The sequence below is a fragment of the Calidris pugnax genome, unplaced genomic scaffold (genome assembly GCF_001431845.1).
Source record: "Calidris pugnax isolate Ruff unplaced genomic scaffold, ASM143184v1 scaffold4, whole genome shotgun sequence".
Classification (NCBI taxonomy): Eukaryota; Metazoa; Chordata; class Aves; order Charadriiformes; family Scolopacidae; genus Calidris; species Calidris pugnax.
In genome coordinates, this window is record NW_015090781.1 from 7,946,771 (window position 1) to 7,966,163 (window position 19,393).

Consider the following 19,393-nt stretch of genomic DNA (forward strand, 5'->3'; position numbering starts at 1 on the left):
AAATAAAATAGGAGGGGTGGGGTGGGGGGGAAGAGGAGAAATTTTTTTTTTTCTCGTGCATCCAGGGTGGAATCGGGGTGTGTTTTGGGGGGGTTTGGTGCAGAGCAGGTTGGAGGGGCTGGTTTGTGGCTGCTGAACACAATGGGTTAGCGGCGCGGAGAAGTGTGTGTGCCTGTGGTGGCTGTGCCTTGCACCCGCAGCCAGGCACTCACACCGTGACCATGACATCACTAGCTTTGCTTTCCTTTTTCTCCTTTGGGGCGGAGGGGGCCACTTCAAAGCTTTCTCCAGTTCAGTACGATATTTCCTTAACTCTGAAACCATGAAGGTAAAAAAACGTTTGAGTTTGGGTGGTTTTTTTTTTTTTGGTTGTTTGGTGTTTTTCTTTAAGGAGAAAAAGTTGGTTTGTAGCAGGGCACAGACATTACAGTTAAGGGGGTTTTGGAGATGGAATGCTTTAACTCTTGTCATACACAAAACGAGATTTTTTCTTTTTTTTTTCTTTGAAATTATTAAAAATAGTGTGTAGTAGTTTTTAATTGGATGCTTTTGATCCTGTGTTTGGTTGACACTCAGATTTTCTGAATTCTTCAGAAAGCTCAGCTGCAACGTGAAAGATGAAAATTTTAGAGGCACTACATAAAAATGACTTCCCTCTGTGATAAAGGAGTATGAAAAATAATACTGAATGTTGATAAATATGAGATAACATGTGTTTTGACACAGTGGTTCTGTGTTCGTTATCAGATGTCCATGAGACTTTTTTTCTCCTATTAATATATATTACAGAAAGTAAACCTACCCCTCAGCCAGTTGTGTACATTGCATGTAATTATACACAGAAAATAGAAATGCATTTAGAAATTTCAGAAAGCATCACATTTTCACTGGAGGTTTTGTAGGAATCTTGAGTTTTCTGCTGTTTTCTTTTCTAACTCTGCCAAGCTTGCTTAGAGCATCACTTGATCCAGGAGGAGGATTTCTATCACATCAGTGCTCTGTGATACCTTTGCCTGAGTGACTTAGTTGATTTATTTGCCTTTCCTTGTCTAAAACAAGGGATAAAATTCTGTAGAATTCATCTGAAATGAATTAATCTAAAAGGACAGTTGTTTCGATGTTTCTTCTTTCACTGCACGTTGTGGCATACGCAGGTTTTACATGGCTGGTGATGAGATCTCGTTAGCGTTTTACCTTTGGAGGAATTCTTTTCATTAGGACTTGAGGCAAAGGCCTGACAGCACTGTACAAATGTTCCTGCTGCTTTTCTTCCAAAATATTTGCAAGGTGTTTTCGGTTCTGATGTGCATTTAACATCATGTTTTTAGGGAAACTTTGTTGAATGTATTCAATAAATAATTGATCTGGACTTAATTAATTTCATTGCTCAATTGTGTTGTGGTGGCGTGTATTGTTTTTAGCACATTAAAAAAACGAAAACGTTTTTTAGAGCTTTGTTATTTGTTCAGCTATTTAATATACGTTTGCTAGATATATTGTGTATCAGTATTGAGCAGTGTGCTGTCGTTTGTGAATACTGCATTTTAAAAAGCTGTACTGAAAACTTGGCATTGTATGTTAAGGCATGTATGTGCACGTTAGTGTTTTAATAATGCTGTTATTACTGAAATTGCCAAATACGAGTGGGTATAGGCATGCATGCTAATTTTTTTTCCATTTCTTGCAGTTTTTTAACAGCCTCCCGTTCAAGTTTTTTACTGTAGACAGAAGTCACAGATACTCTAACAAAATCAGTGGAGCTATTTCTCATGTAGTATATGTCTGTCTAGTGCTGAAATATGTGATTTATATTCAAGAATTAAAGCTGTTTATAGTGTGGAATTTTAGAGAATGCTAGGCAGTAAATTAAATTGTATTAGTAGGGGTTCTTACGAAGCACCATAACAGATATGGTCTATCAGGGCAATTACAAGCATCCTTTTGCTTGCATTCACTTCTCCCTTCTTCCCACCTTTTCTGATTTTTTGTGCTTGCATTATTCCTTTGTATCTCTCCCCTCTCCACCCCCTTTATGTTCTGGACTGTTTCCTGAAGACCTGCTCAGGTTTCACCAGTCCCGTTGCTTCATGACTGTGTATCCAGCACACTTGGTACTGGTGCTGCTTAGGAAAACAGTATTTTTCTGTGTTAGTCTGATGTATGCTAAGTCTTTCTGCTTTTTGCCTTGTTAGATATGAACGAAGGCTTGCCTGCTCTACAGAGATAATATCTGTCTAGTAATTAACTAGTATAGTTAGTATACTAGTAAAGTATGCGAAGAAAGCAGTGGGGTATTTGTCAGGTTGGGAAAGAGACTGTGTCTCTCCTTTTGTAACAGAAGAAATAGGTCTGGGCACCTCAGTGCCTGAAACTTGGGGAATCTGAGCACCTCCATGTCCTCCTTGTATGGGGAAATTCACCTGTTGATTAAATCATCTCTGATATTGAGACACAGTGTCAAGCTTGGCTGGATACCCGCAGGCCACAGTTTCTGGGCTATGGGCTGGGGGAACTCCTGTGTCCAAATGTGCCTTGAGATCAGGGTGGATGCAGCAGAGTGCTTTCTCTTGATCAAAAAAAGCATTTAGAGAATGAAGGAGGTAAAATCTAACTGACATCGGTGGAATTCCAAGCGATGCTAGAGGGTCTCAAAATATACAGCTGTGTCTAAGCAAGTGCTTGTCTGGATCTGACCTGACGTTGGAGTAACACCACATGGCCCAAGGATGCAACGCTTCACTTGTATTTAAAATGTCAAGTTTATTTTTCCCCTTTTTTTTCTTTTTTTACTTAAAAGACCCCCAAACACCCCAAATACTGTAGCAGTAAGACTATAGTCCACAACAGCTTTTTAAAGCAAAGTGTGACCACACTTAATACTAACATTTTACTACTAATGTTTTTAATTCTCCTGCATGAGAACTAGCAGGCAGTAATTAGATAGCTAAACCCCAGTTCTTCCCCTTTTACGCTGGAGGATTTGGCGCATGCTAATTGTCACCAGATCATTTCACATAATTGCCTTTTGGCGAAATTAAGTGGAAATTTCCTGAACATCTTAAACTCCCGCTTCCCCCCCCCCTCCCCTTCCCTCAGTACCTTTGCTCCCTCACAGGAAGGATGCCGAAAATGTCAAGCACGGAGGCTTAGTGCTCCAGTACGCAGGGGGCACTTCATCAGAGCTAAAGGGGGGAAAAAAAAAAAACAACGAAACAAAACCTATTATTTTCTTGAATGAATTGCTGGACACTTAAAGCCAGGAAGCTGATTTTGTTGTTTTGTCTGAGAGATTGCTAATAGAGCATGGGGTTTTGGTTGTTTTTTGGTTTTTTTTTGGAAAGCTGGCAGTACTTGCAGGAGCAGGTAGGCACTTGCTGGCCTGGGAATTGGTCAGGGAGGGATGGGGATGAAGCAGAAGGATGCAAAAGTGTGGTGTCCCCCATTAAATATGTATATTTTTATTAAGGGGAGGGCAGTGGGGGGTTGTTTTTTGGTTTTTTTTTTTTTTTAATTTTCTTCTGGGCTGTATTTTTTAAAAAGTAACCCTTGATTTAAAAACAGAAAAAACAAACAAAAAAAAAACTTTGTTGTTTTGTCTGAGAGATTGCTAATAGAGCATGGGGTTTTGGTTGTTTTTTGGTTTTTTTTTGGAAAGCTGGCAGTACTTGCAGGAGCAGGTAGGCACTTGCTGGCCTGGGAATTGGTCAGGGAGGGATGGGGATGAAGCAGAAGGATGCAAAAGTGTGGTGTCCCCCATTAAATATGTATATTTTTATTAAGGGGAGGGCAGTGGGGGGTTGTTTTTTGGTTTTTTTTTTTTGTCAAGCTCTGTCGGGGGGCGGGGGTTATTGTCCCAGCACATGGTTGTCAGTGCTCCTGTCATCATTTGTGTGAAAGAAGAAAATGAGCCTTTTTTTTTAGCAGGGCGAGTTGTGATTATCAATGGAGGCCTTGTCTCCCGCTACAATGGGCAGTTAGCTTAGGGCAGGACCTTAGGCAGAAATCAGCTACATTAAACTGTGAAAGGGCTCAGGCCACTGTATCAGCCATAATGGAGCAAGGGGAAGTAGTTTTCAGGAGGAAAATGGTTAGTCAGGTGTGAAAGCATCCTTACAAAAATAAACTGCGACTGGACTGGCTAAACGGAGCCGGGTAAAATTAAATCTTCAACCTTTTCAGGAAACGCTTCATCACGGGCACAGAATTTTTATGCTTGGGAGGGGGACGAGTTATATACAGCTGGTGGGTTTGGTTGGCTTTAGCTTTTCAGTTAACTGGAATGGTTTGCAGTTTCCTCCCTGAAGTTTGGGGATGCCACCCAGAGCGGCCGCTGATGTGGGAGATCCCCGGGGCCAGCGTGGTGCTTACTGATGGGTGCTCTGCTTTGGGTGTGTGTGACCCTGGCTCAAAATGGAAGAATATTCCAAAATTTGCAGCTATATTCGGGGATTTGTCTTTTCTTGCAACTTAGTTTTCTGATTTGAAGTGTGTGTGGGGGGGGTGTCATTCCTAGGCAGAACCAAGGAGACATCAACCTTTAGAAAAAGGATAAACTCTCTCCCTTACAAGCATCCTTGGAGCTGCAGAGCAGCTCAGGAACATCTGTTAGCATTTCACTGGGCACAGTCAGCATAACTGCAATAGCACCATCTGGAAAATACAGGGAGACAAGTTATAAACCTGTTTTTTAATATGAACTGGTATTGAATGGCACCCTTTGCTAAGCCCAGGGAGCAACTCCAGGAGGGCCTGCTAATTCAAGACCACTGTCGACCTTCTGCATCCACCCTGGAGGAGGGGAAAAGGCTGACAAACCCTCTTCTGTGCCGCTTTTGTTTTATTGTATTAGGCTCATAAAGGCACTTTCAGGGCCCATCTTTCTTCAGGAGAAAGGGAAAGCAATGGGGAGACGGGGAAGAGGAGAACGTGGCAAAAAAGGCAGGCGGAGCTCTAGCTCCGTTTGTTTTCAGTGTCTGTTGATTAATAGGTTTTAAGGTGAATGGCGAGTTCTTGTTCCTCCTCCGTTATTCGTGGAGAAGGAAGGGGAGAGGGCTCTGGGGGTCCAGGGAGCAAGGGTCTGATCAGTCCCTCTGGCTGCGGGTGGTGGGGGGTGCCCAGGGGACTGCAGCCCGTCCCTGCCTGGGGAGCAGGACTTGAGGCTTTAAGGACATGGAAAAGGTGTCCCCAGGTCAGGGAAGGGGGTCCCTCCCTGGCTGTGGTCACAGGGGCTGTTCCAGGCTGTGGAGGGGCAGGAGTCTCCCCCCAGCCCTTCCTCCAGCCAAAGGTTTGGCCGCCTCGATGCTGCAATGGCACGATGGCTTGTTTTCAGACTGGGTGGCTTGTTTTTGCAGACTTGCTTTTCCTAACACCACGCTGTCCCGGTGAGGACAAATCCTCTGGCCTCTCTGGCATGTTTTTCTCTGTCTTGAGTTGATACCATGTTTTTATTACCAAAGCCAAACAAGCTATGAATTTGCAAACAGAAATCGCAGTAACAAACTCTTCCTGTTTAAAGGTTGGTTTCTCTTTGTGTGCTCAACAATGCAACGTTTCATCTCGTGCAAGTCTTATGTTGCTTTCAGAGACTTGGGAACTATTGATTTATACAGCATGTATTAACTTCTTCAATAAATGGGGAGTATTCATCAGTGGGGTGTATTAAATTGGGCTGTATACGCATAGAAGCATCTTTCATCCTGTTAATGAAATGTCCTTACCATGCAACAAAGACTAATACACAGCAATTTATACACACTATCCCCTGCAGTTTAAATCTGAAGTTCAGATATTTTTTTTTGTTCCCTAAAGGCACCTATCAGAACTTAGGCTAAATGGATCGCAGTATCCCTCGCAAACATATAACAGTCCAAAATTTGTTGTGTGTTTTTTTTTTTTTTTTTTTTTTTTTTTTTTTTTTTTTTTTTTTTTTCCCCATTCCAGAGCTCCATTATTGTTTAAAGTCATTCGTGTTTAAGCACTCCCAGAAGCATTTCGAATTCATATAGAGAGATTTAGTAGTTGAGTCCCTATGGGGACAATTTCCTCTGGTTTGCTTCAGGTGGGGGTTATCAAGAAAAGCAAACTTCTGTTGTTTTTTTGCAATTCTTTACCGTGCCCTCTCACCCGGCATGTGAGACCCCAGCTTTCAGTGGAGAGGAGTGATTTATCAGCAGATGACTTGGTACTTTGTAGATGCTGGGATTTCTCTCTAGAAATCTCCACTTGTTCCCGTCCTATTACCACATGCCCTGATGCTAATCTGTGCGTACCCCTTTCTGGGCCTGACACAGCCATAAATGGAGCTCTGCAACTTGCCAGAGAAATTCCTGCATCTCACAATGGCTTTTAGCTTAAAACTGCCCTTGATAAAGCGCTCGCAAATGTATGTTGGAGAAGGGCCTTTTGCAGAGGGATGGCTGAGGTCATCTAATAGGTGTCTCCTATTGATGGCTTCTGTGGTTTACCTTTCATTGCCAGTGGATGGGGTTAGGACCACACTTGTTACTCAGGCAGAGCTCCCATTGACTTCAAAGGAAGATGCATGTGCGGGATTAATCCTGCTCTTTCCCAGCTAGTCCTTTCTTTTTTCTCTTTTCCAAGGAAGCTTGGTTAACTTCAGGAATGCTGCTTTTAAAGAGCAGCTCATTTGGCTCATTATGCATGATTAGCTTGGCTTCCAAATTGCACGTGTTATTCTGAGCAGACTTAGGGTCCCTTTTCCCAGTGTGTGATAAACAGTGTGAAACAGAACACAAACCTGGCCTGGGGTGGTGATGCAGATGCAGACTGATTTGCAGAGACCATGGATCACTCCTCTGTCCTGGAGAGCATGGTTTTGAGCACGTAGATCACAGTTTCCCCTTTTGCCCCGGTACATTCTCCTTACACCCCTGCCCCAGTATCATTAGGGTGGCAAAAAAGTGTCCTATCCCTGCATCCAGGACCTTTATATGAATTGCCTGAGTGCAGAGCAGTCACCTAAATAAAAATTACTTACCTGGGGAAAAGTTTGCAGGGTAAGGTTCAAATTCTTGGTTGTTGATGTTTCAACTTTTTTTTCCCTTTTGCTTTTTATTTTTCTCTGAGAGGTGTTAAGCAAAACATATAATAATTTAGCCCTTGTGCTGTTATGTGGAGGTGTTGTGGGGGGTCTTGGTATATCAAAGCGGTGGGTGGTAGTTTCCCACAGTTTACATGTAACCCCCTATAGTATGTCTGGCTTTGGTGACACAGGCATGTAACTCCAGCTTTCCTCTCACATTGTTTCTTGTTTGTCGGCTTAAGTCTGACCCTTTAATGTTATTCTGTCACTTAATTATTTTTTTAACTAACCAGTTCCAGTTTCTGTGGAAATAAGCTCTCCATGGAAGACAGCCCTCGGTGGCTGTCAGGATCTGGGTGAGAGTTGTTTGCAGTGATGTGAAGGTAGCCTTGGGAGAGCTGCAGCAGCTACCAGCCATGCTGTGTGCCACCTGATAGCAAGAGTTCACACAGTTCTTGGCCAGCAGAAATCCCTCTTACTGGGAATGATTGCTTTTTGTGAACAAAGTCAAGTGGTTGTTTGGTAGATAATGTCATGTGTTGTCGAATAGATAGATGCCTGCTATTTTGCATGGTGTGTAATAAGATTTGTTACGTGAAGCCCTTGCCAGACCTTTCGGTTACTTTCAGCCTGCTTTGGTTGGTTGACTTGGAAGAGAACAGATTTTGGGTTAGAGCATCTCCTTGGGCTTTTTGAATTAAGGGGCTAAATCCCCATAGCTCCTGGTGCAAAACCATTATGGGTCTGTGCGCTCCTTGGTTGTACAAGTGGCAGAAGACCTGACCTACAATCCAGCCAAAAAAATATGCTTTAATTCATAGCGTTGGCTGTCACGGCTGCGCTCTGTCCTGCGTCTGGGTCTCTTGACGTGGGACTCTCCAGTGCTGGGAGTGCAGTATTAGAGGGGAATTGTTCCATGGAAGGGCTGCAGAAAGCAATGCACAGGGTAAAAGTTGTGGGAAACATCAGCACTGCTCTTTGGCTTGCTTCTCTTGGATGCACACTTTTTATGCAGGTTATTCAAGGGGTGAGTCAAATAGCTCCGTATGGCTGGGGCTGGAGGAGCCAAAGCTGAACCTTGGCTTGACCAAAGCACGATGGAGGGACTTCTTGTTTATTTGGGGGAAGGCTGATGTTTCTTTTCCTGATAGCTCTCTTCCCTCTTCCTTTCCCCCACTCTAGAAACACATTCTCGAAGAATAACTGAATTATTTTTGAAATGCTTTTAAGGGAAGCTCGCAGCGTTCGAACCAAGATCAGATAGTAACTGGTCCAAAGTGGCACGGCAGGGGGGTGCGTTTTGGGGTGCTGGGGAGCGAGCGGTGGGGTCGGAGCCATCCCTGGGCAGGAGGGTGAGCAGGAGAGCACTGGCAGACCCTGAACGGCAGCGGCGCTATCGGGGGCCGCCGTGGTATCACTACTTTATTTTAATGTGATTCCTTTTACTTGATGTTAATGCAAGTTGTTCCTTACTTAAAGTAATAAAAGGAAATGAAGACACATTCTAAAATGAAACCTGACTCTAATCCATTCATCATCTAATACCAGCCTCTTTATCTTTGCTGGTACCTAATCTGGTTAAATGTCCCTGTTGTAGGATTTTAGTGAAAATCCTCTATGGGGAATAGGGTTTTTTGCAATTGGATTACTCGCAGTAAATGGTCCAGCAGTTCGCTTGTTTCAGCTTAATTTTTCCTTTGTGATCTTGTAAGGGTAAGTTACAGTTCAGCCTGCCTTTTCCTTTCATTCATTCACTCCTCTTTTTTTTTTTATATTGTTGTTAAGAAAAATTTTTTTTTTTCCCCCCAGAGCTAGGAATGTGACAGGGAAAACCTCATGATATCTACGTGATTATTCCCCCCACAAGCGTGTTAATTTCAATGGCTTTATCTGGGGTTTTTTGCCATTATTTATATAGCTGAATATTTTAGTAGCCTAATTCATCAGTATCCAGTTTCCATTTATTAGCGCTCTCTGATGAATTGATAATTAATCAGCGCTTCTAAAATATATATATATAAAATATGCAGGTGATCGCTTGTCAGCTTAATGCTTGCTGATGAAGGGAATACTCTAGCACTACAAAGGCTTTTTATCTGGAGTATTTGCAATGAGCAGTAAAATGCAGAACTGAAAGTGAGGACAGGAAGGGGAAAGGAAAAGACCTACAGGTCAGTGAGCATTTGGGTCTCGTGCTAATTAAATGGGGGACTCTGTCAGCCCCTCGCTGAGGAGTCTGCCTGCATCTTCGAGGTGAGGCACAAGATTATAAAAGAAAAAGGAAAAATTTTAAAGAATTGCTGTTGCTCCGTACAGGAGCACGACAGGTCAAAAAGATTAAAGAAACTCAAGAGCAGGGAAGGTGTGTGAGGAGGTTTTAAGCAAGAGGGTGGGAAAACTGCCAGGGTGACGCTGAGAAGGGATCCAGAAAAGTCTGAGGACCGTGTTGAAATCTCAAATTTGTCTATGTCATGCCTCGTGCTGCAGTGGGGGTTACCCGCCAGGCCTCTAACGCCATCGACCTGTTTTCTCTTGACAGTCTAACAAAGTGCCAGTTGTGCAGCACCCACACCATGTACACCCTCTTACGCCGCTTATCACGTACAGCAATGAGCACTTCACACCGGGAAACCCTCCTCCACACTTACCAGCCGACGTAGATCCCAAAACAGGTAGGTGGGAAATAGTTTGGGGGGGCTTTTTTTGAGATTGGGTGGGTGGATCTTTCCATTTTGCGTATTAGGGGGAAAGAGTGTGGGAGGAAGGATTTCCCATGCTGGAGCACCAAAGGGGGCATGTAAAATGTCAAACACACGCAAGAACACGGCCAAAATAATTTCTTTTTAAGCCAATTAGGCTTCAGAAGGAAACCTACTGGGTGAATTTTCATAAAGCTCCGGCAGGGTGACACCAGAGTTGCATGTGTGGGGTCGTTCGCAAGTGTGTTTCTTTGCAAGCGTGATACCCCATCCAGTCATTGGATCTACCGAGTGCTTGGTTTGCATGCACGACCCAGAGAGTTAAACATGTACGTTCTGTGATCTGCACTTACAAAATTGCAGCTGGAATTTTAAAGGTGGTGGGTCATGACCGGTTTCAAAATGAACCTCTTTTAATTCCCCAAATCCCATTGTTTCTGTGTCAGGAGTTCAGCCATTTTTCTCCTATAATGTTGAATTTTCATCCGCTCTAACTACTTAGCTCCAGCTCTATACTTGCAACCCTTTTCCCCAATGTAAGTCTACCCAACTCTCGGTTCAGCCTGAAGGGCAGTCTACTTGAATATAGAGCACCGTGTAAAACCCTGACTAGATTTATTGCTGTTATAGAATAGAATTTACATGTTATTCTAACTTTTTAAGAGTCCCTGTTTAACCTGAGGGCCCAGAGAAGTCAAACAGTGTCAATCTTCCTTCTTCGGGCTGCACTGAGATCCTAGTGACAGTGGTTTTGTTTTTGTTAATCCAAATCCCAGCTAGTTAATTGGAAAATACATCAGAAACTGAATTCATGTCAAAGGAGTCACTCTGTGTTGGCCCTAATATGTGCAGATAATTTATCTAAAGCCCAGCCCTTCACTGAGGCTGTGCATTAGCTGGTTTTCATTCCTTGTGCTTCAGTTGGGGACCCACTTTTAATTGTGTTTAATGCTAACTTCACATGGCTTAAAAGGAATCCATCTCACCATCCCTGGATATTGCAAGTGAATGGCGTAGTCAACCTCTCATTTAAATAACGGTAGTACAGGGAATAGCTTTTAAATGGTTATCGTAAAACATATGATTAACGTCTGTAGACTGTTTACTTTTCTTCTGTGAACATTCTTTCAAGTGTGCAAATAGCTCGCCGGATGGTTAAAGCCCAGTTAATCTGTTTGGGTTTTGTAATGGAGAAAAAGCAATGTCTGCATGAAAATGTCACACAAGGAGATTTAATTTAGAGATTAAAAGCTTCCTGAGTGACTTAAAAAAATAGTTTTTAGCCATGAATACAGTACCCCTTCCTTTTAATGGTCTCTGTTTTAATTTTGTTTCTGCTGTGTAATTGTGCTCTGGCTTGTTAATTGAAAGACCCGATCTTGTAACCCTTATTCCTCTTGAGTAATTCCTACTTGCTCTTAAGGTAAGGAGCGTTAAGATTTAAGGCTTGCATCTGGAGCTGGTTTCTGGTCTCCAAGTAGGAACTGCACCAATTTCAGAAGAAAGATGGGCTCCCTCTCCTCCCCTGCACACCTTCAGCTTCTGCCCCTGTTTTACCAAGCACTTCCAGGGGTTCTCCCCTCCCCTCCTAGGTTTTGGAAAGGTTTCCTAGGTTTGCTCAAAAGCAAACATCATTTGCAATTATAATGACTTTGTAACTCATTTTGGAGGTTACTTTGGAATAACACCATGCTGTAGACTATGCCATCAAAGTATGGGGAGGGCTTGGGCTCTTTTGGTGACTTTGAGACTAACTATGAATAACTATGAAGTCAATATAGGGACCATCTTTCTGTTGAGCATTTAAGACAGCACCTAGCACAGCGTCACACCAAAACTATAGCTGAGACTCCTCAATTCTCATCCTAAACAACAAAATAATTATCCCTGATTGGAGAGGTGACCGAAGGAGTGAATCACATCAGTTTTTTGGGTTGAATCTCATTTATAAAACAAGACTGTGAAACAGCCATTGGAAATCCAAAGTGAAGTCACGAGTATTTTAATAAAAATTAATAGATGGCAATTTAGAAACATAGGTGCTTTTTCCTTATATTCTATTTATTTCCATGTCTCAATACTAATGCTGTTTTATGTTCTCTTCCATAGGAATTCCAAGGCCTCCACATCCTCCAGATATATCTCCTTATTATCCGTTATCACCGGGCACTGTAGGACAAATCCCCCATCCGCTAGGATGGTTAGTACCACAGTAAGGAGTTCCATTTTTTTATTTTCCTTTTTCTTTTTTGATGTGTAAAATTTATGTTAAAAATTGTGTGTGCATGTGTGTGCATTGAGATAAGTCTGTTTGCCAACTGCCACTTCATTGAGTCGTTCCAAATTTACCTACCTTATGAAGATTTAATTAAAACTTAAGCCAGGTCATGTGGTCTTAAACAAACATGAACAGTTGGACACAGCTTTGCATGTCATCTCAACCAGCTGATGGCTTGTGAAACATCAATTTTTAAACTCTTCTGCAGAAACGTCCTTGTCTTGTTAGTGCCCTTATGCTGCACCATTTGGTTTTTTCTCAGATTTGGTTTTCTGGGGGCTCAGGGTGATTCTTATGGACTCTTTTTTACCAGGGTCATAAATGTGCAATTTTAAATTTCATTGGCCTTCCCCCTTGCAACCCCTTTCATTTTTCTTGTGAAACAGTAGAGCTTTACATCAGCCATGAGCAGCACTTCTGGTCGAGATGTGACTGAGCAGTTGGCATCTGAGGAATGGAATTTTCTTGCAAACAAGAAAGAGAAATTAGTTTACTTTAAAACTGGCTAAGTGAAAAGCTGTGGAAAGTTAGTTTTAGCTTTTGTTTTCTTTTGAGTTCCTTGTATCCCTCTTGCAGAGCTTAGTTGGGTATGAGGTTCCCTCTGGTAATTGAGTCCTTATTTTTGGTTTGTTTTTTGGTTGTTTTTTTTTTATGTTGCCGTCTCTGCAATGGGTTTATAATGCACTTAAGCACTGCCTAGGCCTTTTTTACAGTATATTTGATTTAAATACTTATAAAATACATTTGTATTGCTGGGTACAACGGTTCTCTGCATTATAAATCAAGACTATTACCCTATTTTTCTCACATAACAGGCCTCATCAATTTTAGGGAGATCGTATTTCTTTAGAAATGAATTTGCCTGAAGCTAGAAATAGTTTGTTCCTGCTTGAGGTTGTTTGGCCAGCTGTGCTAAAATACCTCTTCACAAGTTTGCCCTCCGTAAGAAAGTGGAGTTCACAGCCCACAGGAGAAGAGGGGGTCCCCACGCACCCCTGGGTCTTGGGCAGGGAGAGGGATTGGCCTCAGAGGCTTTGGGGGCCTTTCTCAAGCACAGAAAGGTTGGATGCAGGAGAGCTGGAGCTCAGGCCTCAGCAGGCGGCTACTGGCCACTTTGCAGGCTGCCCCTCCTCTTGGGGTGGTCATGCAATGTCCTTGGGTACGAGGCCCTCCTGTTCAGGGTGAAGCATGTCTGTTAGGTGTCTACGGAAGGCTCTTTCTCCAGAAGAGCACAGCATAAGCAGAGGAAAAAAAACAGTGTTGCTGCCTAAATTCCTCCTCGTTTGTGGTGATTTACTTTTTACATAGGACACTCTGGTAGAACGCATGGCAGCTCCTTTTCTTCTTTCTTGCTTGCAGAGCCTACCTGCAGTATAGCCAGCTCATGCTCCTCTGGAGCAACTGCTTAGCTCACTTGCACACTAACAGCCTCAGCATTTAAAACAAATATACTCAGCTAATGCCAAAAGTCAGTACCAATAAATACATGAGAGCCTAGGGAAGAAATTCTTGGCTGTCGTTGGCCTGTGCCTCATTGCTCATCTGTGTCTCAGGGCGTTACATCTTTATGTGTGCAGATACAAGTTTGCCCTTGTTGAACCTCGTGCCATGGCTGCCAAACCCACATGGGTGTTGCCGTGCGTGCCAGTTTCGTCAGGGAGGTGCCAATGGCCACCTTTGTCACAGGAAGACTCTGTCATTGCTGCTGGTTTATAATAAGTCAACAGCAATGGTGTTCTTATGTACCCACAGCTCCTACAGCTTTTCTGAGTGGTTTTTGTTGAGGGGTGATACCATCACATTTGCTTTTGCTCTAGGAAAGTAGCGTCACCAACTTTGCAGAAGTAACCCAAGGTTCTTATTTCCCCTCTCGTTGCCATTTGTCCTTCACCATCAGCTTCCCAACCCATCTGTCCTCAGCTGGCCTGTGTGTTTCTAGCATAGTACCCTCCCAGAAAGCATCCTGCCCAGTCAGATGATATATTTGAAGGACAGATGAAAAGAACTAGCCAGCATAGACAAACCTCAATCAGAAAAAGTTGTGTGTCTTTCATGAGGATGCTGTTTTGCATGTTGCTGTATTTTTTAATTATTGTAATGAGGTGTGATTGTCTATTGGTTACCCACAATACTTCTTGGGGACTCTCCCCCGGTAACTCTTGTCAACACTTGTTAATCTGACAAAAGGCTACAAATTAAGCTCTGTTAATTTAATGTTTTCTCACCGAGATCTAAATACCGAAAGAGGCCCAAAGCGCAACTGAAGTCCTTTGATTCACTGTACTTTATTTTGGTATAAATTTACATTCATTATTGTTTTCCTTTGGATGTGTAGCCCTCAATTAGTGTGATGGCTCCATTAAAGCAAGCGAGACTTCGCCTTTAATTATTACAACAAAACACCTAGTTTCAGCTTGGGGAGAGGGTCTCTATTGACATAAGCAGAGGTTATAAAATTTAATTAGCCATTCCTATCAGATTTATGGCATTCAAATTGTTCTGTGTTTCTTTCCTTTGATCCTTGCTGTACAATCCCCAAGATTTTTGTTCTGATCAAATGAGAATAAAGCTTACTGTGCAGAGAGAAGTTTTTTGTTGGTTTTTTTTTTTTTTAAAAAAACCCTTTTTTCTTTCTCTTATTCTCTCTTTCCCTTCTTTTTTGCCAGGCAAGGTCAGCCAGTGTACCCAATCACGACAGGGGGTTTCCGCCACCCTTACCCAACAGCTCTGACCGTCAATGCTTCCATGTCAAGGTGAGTTTAAATGCTGATGTCCTGAATCAAGAGCAAATGTAATTCCTCCTGCCACCCTCTTAGAGGAGGGCATTCCATCTAGGAAGAGTATTTCTGAAAGCATTTCAGTTAAACAGTCATCCTTAGATTTTTTGGGGGGGGTGAAGGAGGGGAAGACTAGGGGTACCTTCCCATTTGAGGAGAAAAAGGTGTCCTAGTGCTGTCATTGAGCTTTGTTTTGGAGGGAGACGTGGGAAGCCATCTATAAAAGCCAAACTAAATGAAAAAGCTGGGAGAATGTGATGTTGAAAAGGCAAGAAGGAGAAGTCGTGACACCTTTTGCTTTCCTGGTGGCTGTCACCCAGAGCAGCACTCTGTGTGCGGGAGGGGAGGCTGGGGAGAGAGGAGGGCTGCTCTTCAAGCAGAGTTGGGAGGAAGGTTATTGCACTATGTTTTCCCCTACCAAAGCTCCAAACACTGATAGTCAACATAAAAGGGCCTGCCTGACCCTCTAAAGCTTTAGAAGTATATATTTCTCCCCCTCCCTACCTCCAATTAATTCCATCTAATTTTCCAGGGGCTGCTAGTTTTATTTACAAACTGGTTGGCAGCACTATGTTTAAGTAATCACTAATTGCTCCTAATGATAGTTTTATTTTCTGTTCATCTGATTTTCAGTCTGGTTAATTAAATCGGTGGAGGTTTAGACTTTCCTGATGGGCTGAAACAGCTAATCCATTTTGATGATGGCACATAATTAAATTAGCATGCATTACATAGCAAAGTTCCACGTCTCTTCCCTGCTCTGTCCCTTCCTCTCTGTCTCTGTGGTCTAATATGTGAAGGTTGGTGTGTAGAGGATTTAAGGAGGAAAAGATTGTGGGGAGGAACACGCCTCCTTGAAAAATGGGAACCTGTAACTCGTGAGTGAATGGGTAGGGAAATAGTGTGTTGTATGCTTTAGGTAAGTAGAGTAAAAGCAAAAAATTAAAATTGGCCCGCGTTGCTCCAGCAAATAGAAAGACAACTGGAAAAATAAACTTTTTAAACAAAATTAATAGACACAGCACGGGGGAGAAGAAATCCTGGGTTGGGGAGAGTGCTGCAAATTTAAACAATGATTCCCTCCCTCCATTTAATCTGTTTTAATATCCATAAAAGACTTGCAGGCATGGTGTGAGGCAAAGTAGAGCTTGATTTAGTTTAATTATTATTAGAGAGGCTAGTCATTTGAGGGAGGGGGGAGATGTGGGAGGGGGGAAGCTATATTCCCAAGATAGGCTTTATGAAAGGTATCTAGTTAAAAAGAGTACACAGCAAATTAAATACATTATTGTGGTAATGGGACGACAGAAGTAGAGGTCTATTATACTTATGGCAGTTATAGGAAATGTAGGCTCCTTGCCCTGTTCTAGCACATCCTTTGATATTCATTCCATTCAGCAGCAGGGCCAGGACTTCTCAGAATTAAGTGATGGGTCATTATACTTTAAACACCATGGAGAAGCCTAGATTGGCAATTAAACAGCACTTGCTGACACTCGCTTGTGCCACCCTGTGACCCCCTTTAGATTGAGTTGTTGGAGCTCGGGGCCCTCAGCCTGCTAAATTGGTAGCAGGCACTTCTCCTGACGAGGGCTGGCTCTGAAATCCGCCGGCTTCAAAGGGAGCAAGATCATGTATAAACCATAATGTGGGTGCACCGTGGCTCAAAAAATAAGGCAGGAATAGATGAAATGTTACAAGTGCAAGGGGAAAATGAGAGAATAATGACAAATCTAATGCAACTCAAAGCAGAATTGTTGCACAGAAAAATGCATCCCACTGCTTGTGCATAAAATCAAGGCAGGCAGATGACATCCAGTTAACAGAAACATGTCAACAGTGAAGTAAAGTGAGAGTGAGTAAGAGAGAAGCCCCTGAGACAGCCAGGAACAAAAAATTAGTTGTCCTTAACAAGTTAAGACTCATCATTATATTCTGGCTTGGAGCCATAAAAGGAGACAGTGGTGTATAATGAGCTGCTTAGAATTTTTAGGGTGTTTATTGCAATTCATGGAATACTTGTCTAGAGAAAAAAAATACGGGGGGATGTCTTAGGCGAAGGTGAGGGGTGTGCATATACACACACAGCCTTTCTTTTTCTTTCTGACACGTGCCCACACGCGCACACATGCTCAGACGCACACGCAGCCAGATGAATAGATTTTAGATGTTTATCCTTTGTTTCAGCCCAGAAACTTCTCTCCTGGTTTTCCCGTACATGGGAACACCCTCTGGGCAGACTGGGCTCTGATACGTGGTTCGATGCGTGTTTCCTCATGCCCGGCCGTATCAGCTGGAGTGCCAGAGCTCAGCCATGGGACAGCCCTTGTCCTGAGTAGCCAGAGTGGTTGGGAGATGGGGCTGACGTGCCCGGGGATGCCCACACTTGCCTGGAGACACGCTCCTGTTCATGGCTGGCCTCTGGGCAACAGCCCCGCAGAGCCCTGGTACAAGCCTGGGGTTGTTGTGTTAGTGCTGCCCAAATGTCGAAGTCAGGGCAGACCCCATCATCTCCCAAGATCACATCCACATGGATGTAAAACCCTGGAAAACCAGGACCTTCCTTTAAAAGTGGATCCCATCTTTGCCTGTGTTATGGTATAGACTTTCGGAGGATAGAATGGTTCCCAACCCTGAATATTCCCTAAGCTTAATTACAGTTCATTAGTTAGAGTGTGCTTATGAATAGTTTATAAAAGGTTAATGGGTGACTAACAGTGGTTTTCATAAATGGCTTAGACTATTAAGATAGTGTCTTCAGGTTGTTTTAACCATTTGCAACTCTTTTCTCTGCTTGTAGCACCACCCCACTCACTTTGTATGCATGCAACACGCTTATAACATCTCTTGATCCTTCATTACCCCTCTATAATAAGCTCTTAATGTAAATTGAGACAGGGTTAACTGACTGATGGGCAAACGGTGGACCCACTATGAAAAAACAACTGCTGTGAGAGGAAATCAGGAAATAATTTAAGAGAATTACACCAGACAAACACTGCACAGCAGTTAAGTGGTGGCAGTGGAAAATACCTTCTGTAATTGAAATTTCAGGGGAAATTCACTTTTGCTGAATGTAATTACTGAAGTTGGAGTGTAGCCAGGAACTTAAAAATTAACACTTTCCCCCTACTTGTATTGCCATGTGAGCGTATGTCTACATGGAAATAAATAGGCAGTTGGACTTTGGGCCAAACCACCACCCAACCCAGTGAAGTCCATGGGATTGTGCAAGTGACTTTGGGTTCTGGAGCATGTTTTTATAGATCCAAACATAGGAAGGGGTGTGTAAATTTGTTAGGTAGCCTCATGTCTTGGAGGAGTGATTCAGTGTGAAATAACGAGTGGCCATTGGTAACAGAAACACAACTTCCTTGGAGAAATTGCCACCCTGAAAATAACTACTGAGCTGCGGCTGCCTGTTCTTGAAGGCTGCTGTGTCTCTGAAGTTTAGAGCTCAGTGGGTAAAATCTCAGCCCAGCTGAAGTCAGTGGAGGCTTTGCCATCCTCCCGCATTTCACACAACATGCATATATAGGCTTCTCCTGCTCCACTGCCCTTCCTCCCCATCTAGTCACTCTCCAATGTGCAAATACTTTATTTCTCTTAAACCACAATTGAGAAAACATTTTTCCCATAATTAGGAGGGGAAGTTACTTTTTTTGCAGATTTTCTTCACCCTCCTCAATTTTTTTAGTAGCTGGATGTACTTAAATCTTCATCAAAAGTAAATGAATAAAATAACCCCCCATCTTTTGTTGAATTTGTTTCCTTTGAACATCCTGACCATACAACAATCCACCATGTAGACAGAGCTCATTTTGCAGTGTGTTTTAATTTTTGGCCAGATCCCCACCTAAGAAGCCAGTCTATGACCCAGTTACCGTTGCCACATCACGGGATCCTCTTCAGAAGCTTAGCAAGCACCATCTTTTGTCCCCATTAACTCCAGCTGTAATCAGTCTTTTGTGATATTTGGAAGCCCTTCTCCAGTGATGAGTCTAATCTTACCCAGGTCCACTCTCATACCTTCTCTCCTTGTCATGGCTATCCTGTCACGCTACCACTGCACCAGCTTTCTTGTTGGTATCTCCTCACTGTCCTTCTTGCTTTTCATCTTCATCCTTCATTGTCCCATTGTGACAGGCTCTCGTTCCAGTTTGAACCCAGCTAGCCTCAGCAGCATAGTCCTCTGTTGACCATGGGGTCTTCCCTAGGACAGATAGTAATTCGATAGGATGCATGTCACCTTGTTATCACTATGCTTATACCACTTTCAGCGAGGTCAGGGTTTTGCCATAGGTTTTAGTTTCACCCATGTTTGTAAGTTATTTTTTTTTACGGAAAGCTCTTACTGTCAGCTTTTATTGTTTGCATTGTACTGTGGCTGAAGAAGGCCCCAGGCACTGTGTGAACAAACTTTAAGTATGTCCAATCAAAATACAAACACACTCAAAAATAGAGAGAGGGAGAGCAGAATAAAATGATACAAAGGCCCAGTTTGTGTCTTGCTGATGGTGAGGCAATTCTGTGGTGTAAGTGGGACCAAGACATTGGTCTCCTTGCAGCCTTGCCATTGTTTTCTCTTCTGAGCGAC

The 19,393-nt window shown here is 42.9% G+C and overlaps 1 protein-coding gene across 6 annotated transcripts in view; it reads left to right on the forward strand.

Annotated features, from left to right (window-relative positions):
* The window catches only part of TCF7L2 (transcription factor 7-like 2 (T-cell specific, HMG-box)), a 42,191-nt gene that overhangs the window by 4,312 nt on the left and 18,486 nt on the right, over nucleotides 1-19,393 (forward strand). For 4 of the 6 annotated variants that reach the window (XM_014959588.1, XM_014959543.1, XM_014959581.1 and 1 more), the window contains exons 2-4: nucleotides 9,582-9,714; nucleotides 11,851-11,953; nucleotides 14,686-14,772. In XM_014959588.1, the coding sequence (XP_014815074.1) occupies nucleotides 9,582-9,714; nucleotides 11,851-11,953; nucleotides 14,686-14,772 (323 nt within the window). The remainder of the gene's footprint in view (nucleotides 1-9,581; nucleotides 9,715-11,850; nucleotides 11,954-14,685; nucleotides 14,773-19,393) is intronic. The other 2 variants (XM_014959551.1, XM_014959571.1) reach the window with 1 other exon arrangement.